Source organism: Taudactylus pleione, unplaced genomic scaffold (assembly GCF_031769625.1).
Source record: "Taudactylus pleione unplaced genomic scaffold, aTauple2 ptg000235l, whole genome shotgun sequence".
Taxonomy (NCBI): domain Eukaryota; kingdom Metazoa; phylum Chordata; class Amphibia; order Anura; family Myobatrachidae; genus Taudactylus; species Taudactylus pleione.
The window spans coordinates 816,679-837,308 of NW_028284637.1; the positions used below are offsets into that span (position 1 = coordinate 816,679).

General features: G+C 43.9%; 1 protein-coding gene across 1 annotated transcript; it reads left to right on the forward strand.

Annotated features, from left to right (window-relative positions):
• The first annotated feature begins 2,540 nt into the window (after positions 1-2,540).
• Positions 2,541-19,754, forward strand: BTBD3 (BTB domain containing 3). Its single transcript, XM_088479441.1, has 5 exons — positions 2,541-2,688; positions 15,394-15,652; positions 15,830-15,920; positions 16,123-16,241; positions 18,523-19,754. Exons 1-5 carry the CDS (start codon positions 2,580-2,582, stop codon positions 19,553-19,555), a joined length of 1,611 nt encoding a protein of 536 aa, XP_088335567.1. The 5' UTR covers positions 2,541-2,579; the 3' UTR covers positions 19,556-19,754.
• Positions 19,755-20,630: the final 876 nt, after the last annotated feature.

Genomic DNA, 20,630 nt, shown 5'->3' on the forward strand with positions numbered 1-20,630 from the left:
ATATATATATATGTGTATGTATGTGTATATATATACAGTCAGGTCCATAAATATTGGGACATTGACAGAATTTTCTGATTTTGGACTCTATTCACCACCACAATGGCTTTGAAATGAAACAAACAAGATGTGCTTTAACTGCAGACTTTCAGATTTAATTTGAGGGTAATTACATCCAAATCAGGTGAACGGTGTAGGAATTACAACGGTTTCTATATGTGCCTCCCACTTTTTAAGGGGCCAAAAGTAATGGGACAAACAATCCTAAATCTAACTTTCACTTTTTAATACTTTGTTGCAAATCCTTTGCAGGCAATTACAGCCTGAAGTCTGGAACGCATAGACATCACCAGATGCTGGGTTTCATCCCTGGTGATGCTCTGCCAGCCCTCTACTGCAAATGTCTTCAGTTCCTGCTTGTTCTTGGGGCATTTTCCCTTCAGTTTTGTTTTCATCAAGTGAAATGCATGCTCAATCGGATTCAGGTCAGGGGATTGACTTGGCCATTGCATAACATTCCACTTTTCAGCCTTAAAAAACTCTTTGGTTGCTTTTGCAGTAGGCTTCGGTCATTGTCCATCTGCACTATGAAGCACCGTCCAATGAGTTCTGAAGCATTTGACTGAATATGAGCATATAATATTGCCCGAAACACTTCAGAATTCATTCTGCTGCTTTTGTGAGCAGTCACATCATCAATAAATACAAAGGAACCAGTTCCTTTGGCAGCCATACATGCCCATGCCATGACATTACCACCACCATGCTTCACTGATGAGGTGGTATGTTTTGGATCATGAGCAGTTCCTTTCCTTCTCTTCCCATCACTCTGGTACAAGTTGATCTTTGTCTCATCTGTCCATAGGCTGTTGTTCCAGAACTGTAATGGCTTTTTTAGATGTTGTTTGGCAAACTCTAATCTGGTCTTCCTGTTTTTGTGGCTCACCAATGGTTTACATCTTGTGGTGAACCCTCTATATTCACTCTTGTGAAGTCTTCTCTTGATTGTTGACTTTGACACATATGCATCTACCTCCTGAGTGTTCTTGATTTGGCCAACTGGGAAATAATTATTTTGTCATCTACCACAGTTGTTTTCCGTGGACTTCCGAGTCTTTTGGTGTTGCTGAGCTCTCTGGTGCGTTCTTTCTTTTTAAGAATGTTCCAAACAGTTGATTTGGCCACACCTAATGTTTTTGCTATCTCTCTGATGGGTTTGTTTTGATTTTTCAGCCTAATGATGGCTTGCTTCACTGATAGTGACAGCTCTTTGGATCTCATATTGAGAGTTGACAGCAACTGATTCCAAATGTCACACCTAGAATCAACTCCAGACCTTTTACCTGTTTAATTGATAATGAAATAATGAGGGAATAGCCCACACCTGTCCATGAAATAGCTTTTGAGTTGATAGTCCCATTACTTTTGGCCCCTTAAAAAGTGGGAGGCACATATTATTACTGTTGTAATTCCTACACCGTTCATCCGATTTGGATGTAATTACCCTCAAATTAAATCTGAAAGTCTGCCATTAAAGCACAACTTGTTTGTTTCATTTCAAAACCGTTGTGGTGAATAGAGTCCAAAATCAGAAAATTCTGTCAATGTCCCAATATTTATGGACCTGACTGTATATATATATATATTAGAAGAAAATCCTGCATTTGCCCCACCCTTGTTCAATTATACCCCTTTTACACCGGAGCTAAAACCCGGGTTTTTGAAGGGTTAACCCGGGCAGCTCCCTGGTGTAAAAGGGGAGAGAGTTGGATCGCCGGGTCGAGTGACCCGGCAATCCAACCCAGGTAACTAGCAGGGTTTAACACGGGAGTAGCCCGTGAAACCCTGCTGTGAGAACAGCGCACTCCGGGTCACGATGACCTGGAGTGCGCTGCTAGCCGGCCGATTGGTCTGGCTTTAGTGGCGCTTGGAGATGACGTAATCTCCAAGCGACCACTTTCACTCCGCAAAAGCCGGGTCTATGCAGACCCGACTGCGGTGTGAGCGGCGCTGACTCGGGAATATCTGCAGGTATAATTGTTTAGTCAGGGAGAGGGCGCAGGGAAGGAGCGGGCGGAGAGGAAGCACGGGATGTCGCTGGGGGCAGAGACACATTGCACCGGCCCTGCCTTGCCTATTTTGTCAGTCCCGGGCCCCACAATTTCTGATAGCAACCCTGTCCCTGACACATAGCGATACCATATTTCACACACCTGCGGTACCACTGGCTGATCCTGATGCCTGACACATCTGGGGCACCACTGACTGATCCCTATCCCTGACAAATATCCTGATCCCTGACACGGGGAACCACTGACTGATCCCTATCCCTGGCACACCCAATGATGTTTATTATTCAGCCCTAGCCGAATTACATATCCTTCCACTCCCTTTATTTATCTTCTCAAGCGTAGAGAGAGGGAGAAAAAGGTGCCTTGTAGCTATTAACAACTAGCAGCCAATTAGCGTTCTTCGTTTAAAGACACAGCGTCATATTTGTCTGAGACCCGCGATCTGATTGGTCATCATACACCACAACGCGCCTATTGGAGCGGAGTTGGGAGAGCGGGCGGTGCTACATGCGGGGGATTGTACGTTACCGTGTCTCTGCTTCCGGTACACCGGGACCGACCGTCACCCTGTCTCTGCTTTTGGTACACCGGTACCGGTTGTTACACAGCGGCAGAGGTAAGTCACCACAGCTACAGTGATATGTGTGTGTTAGTCACAGGACCTTACCGGGAGAAGAAAGCAGCGCAACCCATCACACAGCGTCCGGTTGACAGGGACTCTGGGCGCACTGGCCGTACATGCCAGGGCGATTATACCGCGCAGCCGGTACGGTGTGGTGTTACTGCCTGTGCCCCTGAGTGTTATGCGGTGTCGCTGCCTGGGTGCCCCTGAGTGTTATGCCTGTGTCACTGCCTGGGTGCCCCTGAGTGTTATGCGGTGTCACTGCCTGGGTGCCCCTGAGTGTTATGCCTGTGTCACTGCCTGGGTGCCCCTGAGTGTTATGCCTGTGTCACTGCCTGGGTGCCCCTGAGTGTTATGCCTGTGTCACTGCCTGGGTGCCCCTGAGTGTTATGCCTGTGTCGCTGCCTGGGTGCCCCTGAGTGTTATGCCTGTGTCGCTGCCTGGGTGCCCCTGAGTGTTATGCCTGTGTCGCTGCCTGGGTGCCCCTGAGTGTTATGCCTGTGTCGCTGCCTGGGTGCCCCTGAGTGTTATGCCTGTGTCGCTGCCTGGGTGCCCCTGAGTGTTATGCCTGTGTCACTGCCTGGGTGCCCCTGAGTGTTATGCCTGTGTCGCTGCCTGGGTGCCCCTGAGTGTTATGCCTGTGTCGCTGCCTGGGTGCCCCTGAGTGTTATGCGGTGTCACTGCCTGGGTGCCCCTGAGTGTTATGCCTGTGTCACTGCCTGGGTGCCCCTGAGTGTTATGCCTGTGTCACTGCCTGGGTGCCCCTGAGTGTTATGCCTGTGTCACTGCCTGGGTGCCCCTGAGTGTTATGCCTGTGTCACTGCCTGGGTGCCCCTGAGTGTTATGCGGTGTCACTGCCTGGGTGCCCCTGAGTGTTATGCGGTGTCACTGCCTGGGTGCCCCTGAGTGTTATGCCTGTGTCACTGCCTGGGTGCCCCTGAGTGTTATGCCTGTGTCACTGCCTGGGTGCCCCTGAGTGTTATGCCTGTGTCACTGCCTGGGTGCCCCTGAGTGTTATGCCTGTGTCACTGCCTGGGTGCCCCTGAGTGTTATGCCTGTGTCACTGCCTGGGTGCCCCTGAGTGTTATGCCTGTGTCACTGCCTGGGTGCCCCTGAGTGTTATGCCTGTGTCACTGCCTGGGTGCCCCTGAGTGTTATGCCTGTGTCACTGCCTGGGTGCCCCTGAGTGTTATGCCTGTGTCACTGCCTGGGTGCCCCTGAGTGTTATGCCTGTGTCGCTGCCTGGGTGCCCCTGAGTGTTATGCCTGTGTCGCTGCCTGTGCCCCTGAGTGTTATGCGGTGTCGCTGCCTGGGTGCCCCTGAGTGTTATGCGGTGTCGCTGCCTGGGTGCCCCTGAGTGTTATGCGGTGTCGCTGCCTGGGTGCCCCTGAGTGTTATGCGGTGTCGCTGCCTGGGTGCCCCTGAGTGTTATGCGGTGTCACTGGCCGGGTGCCCCTGAGTGTTATGCGGTGTCACTGGCCGGGTGCCCCTGAGTGTTATGCGGTGTCACTGGCCGGGTGCCCCTGAGTGTTATGCCTGTGTCACTCTAGGGTGTCTCTGAGTATTATGTAGTGTCACTGGCTATATAGTTTCACTGCTGGGTGTCACTGAGTATTGTCACTGGGTATTATGAGTATAGTGTTACTGCAGAGGGTCCCTGGGTATTATGTAGAGTCACTGAGTATTATGTAGTGTCACTGGCTATTATGTAGTTTTGCTGCTGGTTGTCTATTAGTATTATGTATTGTCACTGATGAGTCTACTGGGTATTATGTAGTGTCACTGGGGGGGAGTTGGGTACGGGATGCAGATGGTCAGAATACTGACAGCGGCATCCGACAGTCAGAATCCCAATAGATTTCTGTAAGTATTATAACTCTAAGCTGCATACACACACAACGATTTTTTAAACGATATCGTTTAACGATAATCGTTTGTAAAAATCGTTCACTTTCTGAGTCAAATGATGAACAATTATCGTTCATGCGCGTTCACGTTTGTAGTTTGTAGTTCAGTCAGACTTGTCAACTCAATGATTTTCAGTAAGGGAATATGCAAAAATCGTTTGTAGTTCATAAAAATCGTTCATTACATTTAAATGAACATAGTAAATGAACAACTTTAGTAAACGATTTTAGTTCATTTTTTCAAGGTAGAAAATCGTTTACTAAAATCGTTCATTAACTCAGTCATTGTGTGTGTATGCAGCTTAACCCTAAACCTCCCCCTAACCCTAAAGGTGCATACACACACAACGATGTTAGTAATGAACGATTTTCGTTCAGTTTTTCCCTTTGAAAAAGTGAACGAAAACAGTTTTACAAAGTAGTTGGTTTTACCTTACATAATAAACTATTTTCTGTGTGTTTTGAAGGAAAAATGTTGCAACTTCTATTGAAAATCGTTCAGTTGGCCAGTCTCACTGAACTACAATCGACAAACGTGAACGCGCATGAACGATAATCGTTCATCATTTATCGTCTTACACTGAACAATATTTTGAACGATAAATACGTCGTTATAGTTAAATCGTTCAGAAAATCGTTGTGTGTGTGTACGCACCTTTATACTTACCTTCTTAATCTATCGCTATTCTAACAGTTGGTATGCTGCTGTAGGCATTGTAACAGTCGGTAACCTGACTGTCGAGATGCTGACTACATTCCGCTGTAGGGTATTATGTAGTGTTACTGCTGGTGTGCTGGTGATTGTAACTACACAGTAATAGATCTCATATTTTTACCTGCAAAGAACACTTGAGGTGCGTTCAGTTTTATGTGTACTGGATGGGGTAACAATAGAGCTAAATGTAGGGCAGTCATGATCCTTTTAATATTCCACAAGTTGACATTAATCGGTACTGGCCTTAGGATGTTAAACTGTATTTGTGTGCTTATTGAATCTAAGAATTGGATGGGGGAGAAGAACAAATTCAGAGGAGAGCAGAATTGTTACGTTAAGCTGGCTACTCACTAGACTTTTTTTTTTTTTAACTATTTGTTGTTTTCTGGCAGATAGGAATGACAAATCGTCCAGTGTGTACACACTATGTGCCCTCCCACAGCGGTTTCTGTCGCCTCTTCAGATCGGCCATACATGCTGCTCAATTTGATGATATCGTCAACGATATTCAGCAAATCGTGCAGTGTGTACGCACTATCGGACAACCATGCAATGTGTTAACGTTCTATCTGAAGAATCCAATGACCGAACGACGCACAATATATCGTTTAGAAGATTGCACAGTGTGTATGCACTATATCGATTGACCAGGAGTTCATGGGAAATCAGGATGACCATCGCATCGTTTTCACATTATTTAATGTGTACCCAGCTTTAGACTTAGGGCCTGATTCAGAGCCGCTCGTAAGCGGCCGCTCGTTCGCTATGAGCGATGTTCGCACAACTGCGCATGCGTATGGGTCTTAATGCGCATGCGCAAACCAGTCATTACGGTTGGAAATTGAGCGCTCGCAAAACAGTGAGGGGCTGCTAATTTGATTGACAGAATGTACCGTTTGTGGGTGGTAACAGGGGAAGGTGCTTGAAAACGGGGGAGTGGAGATCTGAACGCAGGCGTGCCTAACGGTCAAAAGGGCGTTTAATGGGAGTGCATAATTAGTAAAGGAGCGTCATCGACCACGTCACTTGGTTGTCTTTTAGCCTGAACTGCTCGCAGTAATTGCGGTAGGAAAAAGCTACCACAAGCACTGCGAGCAGTTCAGATGCCTTTCGATGTACCCGATTAATCAAATAAATACCGGAGATGACGTGTGATGCGAATGGCAAAGGGGCGTCTTTACAAAATAGCGAGCGCATTTTTCGTTCGCTCGCTCAGACATAGAGACGTCAACAAACCGCAATGAGCGAACGCTCAATTTAAATAGCCGGCCTCTTTTTTGGAACGACCGTCCGCAAATGGCGTCCGGCTCTGAATCAGGTCCTTAATTCAATGTTCTCTAACCAGAAGGTTGTTCATTTGGCACCATGCCTTCAAATGTGAGCAGAAGTGCTTCCCATGGACACACTAATGCCAGCATGAATCTGTGGAAGGTGGGTAGGAGGCATGTGCCATGGGCAACCAAATGTAGTTCAGTTTGAATGCATGCAAACCTATTTTATTCTTTATCTGTAATAGGCTAGTCAAACTGTCACCTTGTGCACCTGTGCTTTTCCCAGCATTTGCAATGCATCCAATCCTAAAGGTGCATACACACACAACAATTTAGTAAAAACTATTTTAGTAAACGATTTTTGTTCATTTTTTCAAGGGAAAAATGAACGAAAATAGTTTACTACAATCGTTCATTTTAATGAACTATTTTTTTGAACTACAAATGATTTTTGCATATTCCCTTACTGAAAATCGTTGAGTTGGCGAGTCTGACTGAACTACAAACATGAACGCGCATGAACAATAATCGTTCATCGTTTTAACTCAGAAAGTGAACGATTTTTTTTCAACGATTGAAGGATAAATTATATCGTCATCGATAATCGTTCAAAAAATCGTTGTGTGTGTATGCTCCTTAACTGTTGGCCAGATTCAGAGTTGTACTCAAACCCGCTGTTTTCTGATCTGTGCATTTGCAGGATGTGTGCTGCGCATGTGCAGATCTTGTACTGCGAGATCACTCGCAGTGCCCCCTAGACCAACATGATTGACATGTACTACCGTTTGGGAGCGGGGGAATACGCGGTGATGGGGAGCATTTTTAAAGCGTTCTGAGGCCAATGTCTGTGTCTTCCAATGCAGCTACACTGGCCATGCTGCGCAAATTTCATGGCCACCCTGAGTAACCTGATAGGCAGAAAAAATAGGGAGAGATATGTACACTGGTTTTCACTGAGCTGTGATAGTCATTGAAACCGGTATATCATAAACTTAAGGATTGTATAACAACATATTATAGAATACTGAAGAGAAATAATATCCTTGAAGGGTGGTGCTCCCAAGAGTGGTTACCATAGACTGACAGTTTAAGTAGAAAAGAAAACTCATTTGTCTGAAGCAATCTAGAGGGAATGGAATTGAAATGCCACCAGTTCAAATCCCGATAGCGGTAGGCCGTCGCAGAGGAAATCCCGACAGCGGAGGTAAGTGACCTAACCCAACCTAACCCTCCTTTAAAGTGCCTAACCTCCCCTCGTTAGTGCCTAAATCTAACCCCCCTTTCCCCGCACCCTAAACCTAACCCTCCAGGTGGGGGGGTTTGTCCCTAACCCTAACCTCCCACCTAGTGCCTAAACCGAACCCCCCCCTTCCCCTAGCCTAACCCTCAGCATGGGGGTGCCTAACCCTAAGTCCCCTCGGGGGTCCCTAACCCCTCCATCCACGGCTACATCGCTACTTACCTCCGGCGCTGGACGATCGCTCGGTCCGGCATCCTTTCGGGGTCCCAGGGTCGGGTTTAACGTAGGCATCGGTATTTCTATGCCTATGTTAAATCCCCTGCCGGGATTGTAGTGTCGGGATTACATCCCATCTAAAGGGCTTTTAGCCCTTTAGAAATAGGGCAGGGCATGGCTCCCAGCTAAAACAGCCTAGCAGGAATGCTACAATACATTGTATAGTGTGTACCCAGCTTTACAGTAAAATGGCGAATGTGCTGATTTGCTAATAACCCATGGTTTTTCTCTTGGGACTCCCATTCAAAGCTCTTGATAGTTCTGCTGATAAAATGGCGGTTTAGATTCTCAATGCAGCCATATGTTTGTCTACCTGCCACTAGAAACACCCTGATGCGTCTTCCCTTCTCTTGGCCATTAACAAAACTTGGCATCTCTCTGCTATGGAAAATACTAACAGATCCCACACATTGGGGGTCATTCAGACCCGCTCGCGAGCGCAGGACGCTCGCAAGCGGGTCAATGTTCCCCCACTGTGCATGCGCACGATGGAGGGAGCTCCGTCGTGCGCATGCGCGAGACCCGGCGAGCAACGGGCTCTCCATCGCTCCGTGTCTCGCACCAAAGGGGGCGTGCTGTCGATGTTGATTGACAGCACGCCCCCTTTGGTGGGCGTGCCGGGGGCGTGGCTGCCAGACGGAGGCGTTCCCATGGGAACGCCTACCGTCTGAAGCCGGCCCACTGACATCACTAGTGATGTCAGTGGGAGTGATTTTGGCTCCAGGGCTTGCGGCAGCGAGACCCTACCGCAGGGTCTCTGTCGCAAGCCCGATGGTCGCGATGGTCAAGACCATCGTGACCATCATCATGGACGCTCACATATGCTGTGGATGGTTACCCACAGCAATGCGAGCGGCCAGGAGGCCGCTCCATTTTCATGGAGGAGGGCCCTGATTCAGAGCGAGCGCTCTGGTCAGAGCGTTCCGCTCTGAATCAGGCCCATTGTTACAAGTTTGGAGTCTATGGTACTACCATAATCCTGCCTGTTCCTTTGGACTAACGGACCTTCTGTTCTAATTTCATCAGACTTGCTTGTTCCATTGTTTTTCATTGCTCTCTTTCCATAATTCTGAACAATGGTACTTAGTATATATGGTGTGTATTTCCATCAGAGACCCCCTACTCTGTTCCCCTTCCCTCACCCCCCCTCCCTTTTTTTTTTTTTTTTACATTCCTTTTATCACCTTCAGTTATTTCGATCTATTCTTCTAAAACACAATTTGAGCCGAGCCGCGATACTTTTTCGCGGCCCAGACTTTTCGCTTGTCTTGCAGGCGGAAAAGTATTGCGTGCGTGCCCGCTTATCCCCGTATTCAATTTGAAAGTACGCGAAAACGGGACCCGGCGAAACTTCAACAGGCGAAAAGTACCGTCAGAAATGGGGAAATCAGCCTGACACACCCCCAAAAGATGCTCTGACATGGGGGTTCACTATGGTCCCCCCCGATTTGGCTTGCTGAAGGTATTTGGTGTTTTTAAACGGGCTCAATAGCTGCTAAATCGCGTTTTTCTATACGTGGTGCAGAATAGTATTCTGGAGTATTTTTTCCAGAAAATAACTTGAAAATGGGGGTCAGCATATTTAAAAGTTGCTAAAGTGAAGTTGGAAAAATTGTGAAAAATCCACCTGCCTCAAGCACCTGCAATCAAAAAAACACTTGAGGCATACTCCCTCCCCCCCCTCCCCAGAGTCAAGTTCGCTAGTTTTTAACTTTGTACCCCAACTTTTTTTTTTTTTGCCCCCTTTTTCAAAGTAATTTTTTGGGGTATTTATTTTTTTGACACAGTTTACCTTTGGGGGACTGTCTGAAGGCTGCAGGGAGGTTCCCGCAACGTTGCACCCCGAAACCCCAATTTTGCACTTTTTTCTGCTTGCAGTTCATAGGCGAAACTTTTTCGCCTGGTACATTGCATTGGCTTTCCGCCTAGGCGGCAAGTCTTTCAAATTGAATACGGGGTAAAAGCAAAACAGGCGAAAATTACGTAATCGGCGAAAACTTATTTTCTGCTCCTGTTGGGTGCGATCAGCTGCCAGCGCACCTTTTCAGCTCGCAGCCCCAGGGGGGTGCAGGCTGAAATGGGCAAAAAGTGACCTGTTTGGGTGCCCAAACAGCACTTTTTTGCGATCGCGCCCAGCACTTTGGTCAGCAGTAGCCATTTTACGCGGCTAAACCCGACCACTTTGGCCATGATCAGCGCGAAAAACAGCAACAATTGAGTAGCGCCCCACGATCTCCCGACACTTTAGATGGAAGATCGGGCGCGCTATAATTGAATACCGCCCATAGCCTCCTATTTTATGCTCCATTATGATACTGCTGTAGTCACTGCTATTGTAGTCTTTTTGTACTATACAGGTTAGTTGCCAATATGTTTATCTTCATTGTTGTATATTATGTACTAAACCTGTAAATTAAAAAAAAAAGGTTATCTATAACAGCTTCTTAGTGGTCAATCCAATTGGGTGTGAATTATTGTTGGAATGAGATAGAAATGCCAGCAACGCGGAAGTTCTCAGCCTGATCTCACCCCAGACTCGCCCGATGGGGCTGCGAACGGGAATGTGCAAGTCTGTAGGTGCCGTAAGTGCGGCATACAGCCGCATTTACTAGCGAATTTGAGGAACTCTCATCCATTTGGATTGACACTTTAGATAAGACAACTGGTCTGATAGTCAGGTGTAACGGCTAAGCCCTAATCCTGTTATTTTGCTGCTAATGGTAGCAGAGTACCTTTATGCCTGATTTTGTCTTGGTAGTGTACTGCACATGCGTAACCATAGGTGATGCATGTGCACTTTGGGAACCGGAGAATTCCAGGGCTCTACATGGATTCCTCTCCACACTGCCTGAGATGTTTTCTGCAGGAAAGAGCGGGCTACAGCAGTCAAGTTCCAAATGCTTTTACCTTCCAGAACTTGATAAATAGCACAGTAGTGATGTGCTCCGTTTCTTAATGTAACGCTGTAGTTTTAACAAACAGCCTTGTTATTTAATCATGTGGAAACTGCTGGTTCTGCATGACTCCTTGGGCCGCAAGTCTTGATAAGTAGGTCTCTATATGCTTAAACCTTCAGGCACACTATAGATATATACGGCAGAATGCTCAGGCTAAACTGTACCCAAGGTTAATAGTATAAGACCAGTGGATTTCTGTAGTATAGGAAAGACCAGCGTTAATACATTGGGGTCAATTCAATTAGAAGCGAGTTTGTTTACTGAAACTGGTGATTTGCTGTACTCTCTGTGCATTTATGCGACTTATTGTTCACTCTAGGGCAGGCAGGGCACCAGACCTACAGAAAGGGCACTTCTGCGTGGTCCGAAGGGGCATGGCCAAGGAAAAAGGGGCGTGTCTTTATGACGCGTCCCCTTTTCGTCGCTCTTGGGGGCGTGCCGGCATCCATTCACCAGCAGCGACCGCTGCGCTGCCGTTTTTCCCACACGCGGGATACTGCGACCCGCGGAAGTGGACAAAACTCGCAGGCTGTTTCAGTGGGGACCATATAGGAAGCTGTTAGTGGCTATAACAAAAGTACTGGAGTTTTTTTAAAGAGTGTCCTATGGCTGATTTTTGCACTTTTTATTAATGGTTGAAAAATAATTAGTAGACCAGTCAAGAAGCTAAAAGGCTTAGATAAAACAACTTTTACCTGCATGGAATGTTAATAGCCGGCAACCATGCTAAATCAATCCAGTCATAGCTCAGACAGAAATATTAGGGTGGATGCCACTAAAAATGTATACCTTAAAGGTCATTACAAGGTGATTTTGTGGCCCAAAATGGTCAAATTTCAAAGTCATCCAAACATAGTCATGTAATAAATTAAAACACAGGTATGGAAGGGACTTACAGTTTGGCACTATTTTTAGTTCAGAATATTGGTTTACTAGATGGCAAACAAGTGTTTTTTTTTAGCAAATTAATGTCTTTACAGACATTTTTCTGTACCCAAAAAATGCTGGATAGTACTTGTATGTGTTATACAACTTTGTACAAAAATTGGAGTAACTTTCTTACCACGTATATGCAAGTTCAAAAACCCCTCTATTATCAATACAACACCTCCATGTACCTGTCCCACATTGCACCTGCACCTACCTTTTACCGCATCATTTACACATCTACCTACCTTTTTACTGCATCATTTACACCTCCACCTACCTGTCCCGCATCATTTACACCTCCACCTACCTTTTCCCTCATCATTTACATGTCCATCTACCTGTCCCGCATCATTTACACCTCCACCTACCTTTTCCTGCATCATTTACACCTCCTCCTACCTGTCCCGCATCATTTACACCTCCGCCTACCTTTTCCTGCATCATTTACACCTCCGCCTACCTTTTTCCTGCATCATTTACACCTCTGCCTACCTGTCCCGGATCATTTACACCTCTGCCTACCTGTCCCGCATCATTTACACCTCCGCCTACCTGTCCCGCATCATTTACACCTCCGCCTACCTGTCCCGCATCATTTACACCTCCGCCTACCTGTCCCGCATCATTTACACCTCCGCCTACCTGTCCCGCATCATTTACACCTCCGCCTACCTGTCCCGCATCATTTACACCTCCGCCTACCTGTCCCGCATCATTTACACCTCCGCCTACCTGTCCCGCATCATTTACACCTCCGCCTACCTGTCCCGCATCATTTACACCTCCGCCTACCTGTCCCGCATCATTTACACCTCCGCCTACCTGTCCCGCATCATTTACACCTCCGCCTACCTGTCCCGCATCATTTACACCTCCGCCTACCTGTCCCGCATCATTTACACCTCCGCCTACCTGTCCCGCATCATTTACACCTCCGCCTACCTGTCCCGCATCATTTACACCTCCGCCTACCTGTCCCGCATTATTTAGCCCATTGAGCTTTTTAGAGAAATTCACCTGAAAACTGACATGTATTTTTTGGTCAAAATTATGCTCTTTAAATCCTTTGCATACTAATTCATTGGAAGGGGTGTACCAGAGCTTTTGCACTGTGTCCTGACATTTATACCTTGAGATAAAGATTTTTCCCTACCTTTTCACCTGCTCAGGGGGCTACGCACACAAAAAGGCAAATTTCCTCTGAAAAATCAATTTGCGTTTGGAGGTGAATTGCAAATGTAATTTGCGATGAAAATCCACCATGAGAACGGCTCGCAGAACCCAACTCGTACACATTTGTCTTGACCCTATTGAGTCATCTCTCTTCAGTAGTTCTCCTCAGTTTTATACTGTGTACCAGATAAAAAGGAGCATTTTATTCTCGCACAGTTTGAATTCAAAGGACTTTTTAATGCAACAAACTGCAATTTCCTCCGCAATAAATATAGATAAAGGGACAGATACAGCTCAGCGCGATGCCCTTCATCGCACATTTCCGGATAGTACAGTACTGTAAGTAAGACGCAGCTTATTTTTGCTGGCACCTCTGAGGTGTGACGACTAATACGCCAAGTCTGTTACCTCTAACTTCTTGTGGAGTGTTATTGTATAGGACACCTCACGCTGAATTAAATGGCCCCCCATAATATGGAAAGAGCTCTGCTAAAAAAAAATTGTCTTGCAGTAAAGTAAGCTGCAATACCATAATCTCTATTTAGATAATGAAAAATAGCATGTTGCAATACAAGGGGGGCAGATGGATACACACACACGTAATATATTTAACAGGCATAGAAAATATTGCCTGCTTTTAAATGTATCTCACAAATACTGGCTATGCAGCTTTATTTTTTACAATGATGTAGAGTTGTGCTAGGATGCACCCCCTTCCAATTGCATGTGTATATGTGTGTGTATATGTGTGTGTGTATATATATATATATATATATATATATAATTTATTATATATAATTTTTTTTTTTTTCTATACATTTATTATTTTGCACTTTCTGGCTGATTTACCCCTAATGTAAAATGAGGGCTTTGCTTTTCATGATGAAATGATTCTATTATTAAGTTAACTGTATGTATACAGGTTTTGCATCAAAGGAAACATTATATCAGCATGAATGAATTAAATGGTTAACATGAAGGCACAGGATTCAGTTTGTCAGTGCCCCTTGAGGCTGATCACAGAGGAAAGAGCATAACATCAGTACAGCACTGATGCATGTAAAAACAAAAAAAAAAAAAGAAATGGTTAATCTTGGTGGTCGTACTTCAGTTTTACACTTAAACTCCCTCGTCACCAAATGAATCAAAGTATGGAGATCAACCGTATTTCTCTTCTGCACCTTGGCTTGAGAAATCCACTGTTTTTTGTATTTAACCCTGTACGAAAGCCTGCATGCCTGCCATAGCCACTGGCCTAATTAGCACAGCTTAGTAATTTGGAACTCCTGTCAGAGGCGATTATGTTGGTTGGAAACCGAATGGATGAAATCAAATGCACTGACCTCATCTCCAGTTTATGGAACAGTGCCTTTCATTATTCAAACCTGAAAACAAATCTGTTTTTCTTCTATTAAACTCGAATCATCTTATTATTTTTGTAATGCAATTTTGCTAAGGCAAAGCATTTCGTGAGAAATGCATATATTGCTACAATAAATACACAGGTACATATATTATTAGCTAGAGACATGCTTCCTTTTAAAGCCTCATAATCAGAGCCCATCCTTCACTGATAGTTCGTTTAGCTTGTGCTGCATATGCATTTTCATAACCGATTAGGTTTTAAAGAAACACCTATAGTATATCGTTTGTCCTTTTAACGGAGAGACAATGTATATTACAAACACTCTTGCTGCTACGCTTAGTCCAATCATTATCTGTGGCTTCAGCTATTGGCTTAAAGCTATTGACTGCCTGACACCATCTGCAAAGCTGCAATCTCTACTCTCTTCAGATCCATTGAGCACACGACTCGAGTCAGCGAACGGACTATCTCTGCTTTAAGCAGAATCCAATCTTGTTAACCTGATTTACAATAAGTAATGCAGACAGTTATATGCTCTCTCCTTCCCGTAGTTGCACAATAGGTGGCCCAGCTGCGCTACATCTCAAGGATTTAGAGGCAAACAAAATAGGAGACATGTTTGGAATATATTTATCACGTCAAGTGCTGGATCAAACTTGAAGTCCGTTGTTTAATTCTGCAAATAGGAAAGTCCACCTTACGTCTCTGTTCTGTAGATGCATTTTAGCTTTCTTTTCAGAATACTTCTGGATTTTTGTGGTATTTTGTTCTACATAAGCTGCTGGGCTGCATGAACTAAAATACTGATGGTAGATGCCAAAGGAAAGAACATGAAATGTCTCACTTTTTTTTTGATGCTTCCAGAAACAGTGAAGAATCGGTCCAACAAAGGCCCCAAAAAAGCAAGTTCCAGTAGCAGCAGCAAGTTGCCGCCAGTTTGTTATGAAATAATTACATTAAAAACCAAAAAGAAGAAGAAGATGGCTGCTGAGATATTTCCCAGTAAGAAGCCAGCTAACAGCAACGCCAACTCCGTGCAGCAATACCACCAGCAAAATCTGAATAACAATAACACTATCCCATCCCCAAACTGGCAGGGACTCTATGGGACCATCCGAGAAAGGTAAGGACAGGCTCTGCTGTTTATTTGACATTGCTCAGCTGCATGCCATGGAGTTGATGTCCTATATAGCAAACGGACTTGCTGTAAGAAGCAGCAGTGCAGCTACTGTACTAACGTGTAAGTCAGTGATTTGTTACATTGGAAAGTTTGCTTTTTAAAACCATTTTGCCTCCGTAGAAATTCGGTGGTTTTCAACAATGAATTGATGGCAGATGTGCATTTTGTGGTTGGACCACCAGGTGGGACTCAGCTCTTGCCTGGACATAAAGTAAGCAATATTGTGTGTTTTTGTTTTATGTATTATCAAAGTTAAATTCCGTGTAAATTACTTATAGTGCCAGTTTAAATTTGGGATCTTGCTGTTTAAGACAGCTGTTTCTTATTGTTCTTACGAAGTGTATTTAGAAAATATGCACTCAAATGCCTATTTTGTCCATGTTTAACTTGCCTTTTGTGGTTCTCATTGGCAGTATGTTCTAGCTGTGGGAAGTTCAGTGTTCCATGCAATGTTTTATGGTGAGCTAGCAGAGGACGCAGATGAAATTCGTATACCAGACGTTGAACCTGCTGCTTTCCTTGCCATGCTGAAGTAAGCAATATTCCTCTCTTACAATAACGTGCCTGTCAATAGGAACTACAGCTGTAATTAACAGTGTATATAGCCTGCGTCCTTTTCAATATGGTTTCTGCCTATAGCAGGTCATTGTTTTTGTAAGGCTTCATGTACTCTGCGGATTATTAAACTCATTTTATTTAAACCTTGAGATCCTATTTACACGTGGTAGAAAAATGTATAAAAACACTTTAAAAAAAAAAAACACCTTTATAGTGAGTGATATTTTTCAACACCGTTTTCATGTGTTTCCCTTTAAACAACACCATGCATTGTAACGCGCCCTTAATGTTTTTGAATGCAATGGTGGGAATGGAGAATCCGTTCATGCTTCTTTTTATTGTGCTCTTCAGACGTTCACAGGTTGGAAAACTTATTAACAGTGGATTGTTTTGCGTTCATAGGGAATTGATATTTAGTGCAAAAAAATAAATATTGATAAAAAATACACAAAAAAAACCCCATTTACAAAATAAGCCAAATAATACAAAAATATAGTTGTTGACTCTCGGGACTGCCACTGTTTTTTTTTTTTTCTCTGTCTGGATAAATCTATACAGCGTAAATTAAATCTGCCCTTGATATTAAAAGTAATAGCTTAAAATAATACAAAACAATAATTGAGATCCCCCATAAAAGATAGCTGAAAATAATGTATTGTGTTGTGGTATATATTGGTGCTGTATATATGTTGATGTCACTTGAGACAATTACCCCTCCCATGTAATGTCTCTGTTCTCATTGGTCTCTGCTGATTAGCCTGTATTTATTCCAAAATATTATTCGTTTTATTTTAGGTCAGCAGATTAATATTTATCTCTAATGATGCATTATGCAGATTGCAGCTCTTTATGTATAAGTACAGTGAAATGGCGCATGAAACTAGATCCAAGAGCACAGAGCATGTGAAGAGAAAGCCGGGGGATGAGATACAGTTCAAAGTGTGAGACTTCTGCTGCACAAATCAGTTCTCACGTCAAGTGTGAAAGTAGCTGAGAGCAGGGCATGTCAGAGTTTCCGGCATGATGTCTAGTACTGATTTCTTTCTTTTATTCTGATGATGGTATTGCACTAAGAAGACCAATAAAGATCAGTGCGTTTAGTATGTAAATGTGAGATCCTTCTGAACAAACCTTTACTCTTAATTAACAACACTTTCTGCAACACCGTGCACTCTGAAAATAAACTGGAAATAATAAGTTGTATAAAAGCACGGACTAATACCAAAGGTGGAAATATGCGATCTATGAAAAGGCAAAGAAATAAAGTAACATGGAGGTTTTTCCAACAGCAGTAATTCCTTGTACTGAATCATTGTTTCACAACTTACTATCCATCTGTTGTCATCAGAACTCCTTCTTGTGTACTCTGCGTCTTTATACAAGCAAATATATCTGTTGGCAGTGTCACTGTGTTTATTTGCCACTTCAGATTTTTTTTTTTTTTTTTTTTGACGGTAGCAATCGCTTGTCATGATTATGTGCTATCTGGACAGTACTTGGACTATATTGAGGGTATATAATAGAAAATGTTTACCTCTCTCCAATAATCTGATTTGATGAGTGGTTGTAACTGTATTAACAGGGCATCTGTCTTCTGCCCATGGTAAAAAGGGATGCAGTCAGGAGGCCGATGGACGAAATGCCGACCGCCGGCTTCCCCGACTGTCAAATCCCGGCAAGGTACTAATGACAGGTAAGCTGGGCGCCATGGGGGGGGGGTGTAGGTTTTAGGGCTCCCGGGGGGTTAGGTATAGGCTGCGGGGAAGGGAGGTCTAGGTTTAGGCACTAGGGGTGGAGGTTAGGGTTATGCACCCCTAAAGGAGGGTTATGGCTACTTGCCTAATTTAGCAAACGGGATCTTCACCCCTGCTGGACTTCTGCTGTCGGTATTGGAACGGCCATGCAGCTGGGCGGTATTACTTAATGCTTCCGGTAAAAACTCCTAGCAGAATTACCAATGGAAAGCTCAAGGGGTATTCATTTATTTTTTTTATTTATTTATTTTTTTAAAGTCCTGGGCAGGAGACAAAAACTCTTCCTTGGTCTGCTACGGCCACCAGGGTGTAAGAGGCTGGGAAATAACTTTGAAAAGAAAAATTCTCCTTTTTTAATGAGGCAGTGCATAGTTTTGATAAACCAAATGCATCTGGGTGCCACATCCTGCGACTTACCCAGCTACATTCTTATCTGCAAAACATCTATCCAGAAGCTCTATTTTTAACAACATGTTTTTTTTTTTTCTTCCCATTGTGTAGGTATTTGTATTGTGATGAAATTGACTTGGCTGCTGATACTGTACTGGCAACTCTATATGCTGCGAAGAAATATATTGTCCCCCATCTTGCCAGGGCATGTGTGAACTTCCTAGAGACCAGTCTCAGTGCAAAAAATGCCTGTGTTCTCCTCTCTCAAAGCTGCTTGTTTGAAGAGCCTGATCTGACCCAGAGGTGCTGGGAAGTGATTGATGCTCAGGCAGAACTTGCTTTGAAAAGTGAAGGATTTTGTGACATTGACTTTCAAACACTTGAAAGTATCCTTAAAAGAGAAACTTTAAATGCCAAAGAAATAGTTGTGTTTGAGGCGGCTCTCTGCTGGGCTGAAGTAGAATGTCAACGTCAAGACCTAACGCCCACCATAGAGAATAAGAGGAAAGTTTTGGGCAAAGCTCTCTACCTTATTCGCATACCAACCATGGCACTCGACGATTTTGCCAACGGTGCTGCGCAGTCCGGAGTGTTGACTCTCAATGAAACCAATGACATCTTTCTTTGGTATACAGCCGCTAAGAAACCAGATTTAGAGTTTGTAAGCAATCCTAGAAAGGGTTTAGTCCCTCAGAGGTGTCACCGCTTTCAATCCTGTGCCTACCGCAGCAACCAGTGGCGTTACAGAGGCCGCTGTGACAGCATCCAGTTTTCCGTGGATAAACGCGTATTTATCGCAGGCTTCGGCCTTTATGGCTCCAGCTGCGGGTCAGCAGAATACAGTGCAAAAATAGAACTGAAAAGACAAGGAGTGATATTGGGTCAAAATCTAAGCAAATATTTTTCTGATGGATCCAGCAATACTTTCCCTGTTTGGTTCGAGTATCCCGTGCAAATTGAGCCAGATACGTTCTACACAGCCAGCGTGGTCCTGGACGGCAATGAGTTGAGTTACTTTGGACAAGAGGGAATGACTGAGGTGCAGTGTGGAAAAGTGACTGTGCAGTTCCAGTGTTCCTCAGACAGCACAAACGGAACCGGGGTGCAAGGAGGACAGATACCCGAACTTATTTTCTATGCCTAACACAATGTACTTTCTATGATCTAATAGACATTTTGTGCAATTTCGAGTATGGGAATATACAAAATGTGATCTATATCTATAGTTAAAGTACTTGTGACTGCTTTCTATATCTACAGTACTGTAGTTCACTTTAGCTGTTTAAGTTTGGTATAGATTAGTTGTACAGTAACAATGTAAATTAAAGGCACTTTCTAAAATAGTTTCTAAAAGTCATTAAACTGAATCCCGCTTATTACAAAGGAAAAAGTATTTTGATAAATGCATCCTACCTGTCTAATGTTTTTGTTTGAACAAATTAGAGTTTATAACATGTATATTTCTATCTTAAGACCATAAATGGAGAATACTAAGTAGTTTAAAATATTGACCGACTATGAAACACTATCACAAAATACAGTAGTCAACATTAATTTGACAGATCCCATATAAAGACCTATTCCAGTGTACCGCCGTGGTCCCCCAACACAAGCCCTACCCCTATTTTATATTCTAGATGGCTGTAGGCTACACATTTCATTTCACAGATGTTTGGTTCTTCATAGAGTAAGTACTGTGTAAAATGTAATTGTTACATTTTAATAGATCTGCACTGTTTTTAGTTAATGTTTTCCATCTCCTTTTTATGTGGATACAGTTTGGTCTCTGACAACTAAACCCTTTTTATTTTTGACAGTAGTAATCTGCTGTACCTCGACACCAGCAGGTTATATACAGCCTAAGAACATGACAAGGATGTTTATCCTAAATATTACCTCAATGGAAGAATGTTGTTTTTATTTTTATTGAACCAATTAAATTGCTTTTTGCACTACATATAAAAGTTAAACCAGTGGCTTATGGCCTATATCAGCTGCCTTGTCTCCTGACCAGACACCAATAATTATAATATACATTTTACAGAATTGACTTATGATCTATGGTTGATTTCCTAACTGCACAAAACGCCAGTAATATGATTTACTGCTGCAGTTTAGTGGGTGCTTCGCGCCACAATTATAATAGCACTGTAGACTGTTCTGTTAATTTTCCAAAATAATTGTAGTCGGGCTATTGAAATACTCAGTACTTGGAGTGT

Bases quoted from the DNA above. Each gene is read 5' to 3' on its own strand.
- BTBD3 (XM_088479441.1), top strand. From the start codon at position 2,580: ATGCGGGGGATTGTACGTTACCGTGTCTCTGCTTCCGGTACACCGGGA. The intron at 2,689-15,393 runs GTAAGTCACCAC...TGATGCTTCCAG, and splicing joins GTTGTTACACAGCGGCAGAG to AAACAGTGAAGAATCGGTCC. The intron at 15,653-15,829 runs GTAAGGACAGGC...TTGCCTCCGTAG, and splicing joins TATGGGACCATCCGAGAAAG to AAATTCGGTGGTTTTCAACA.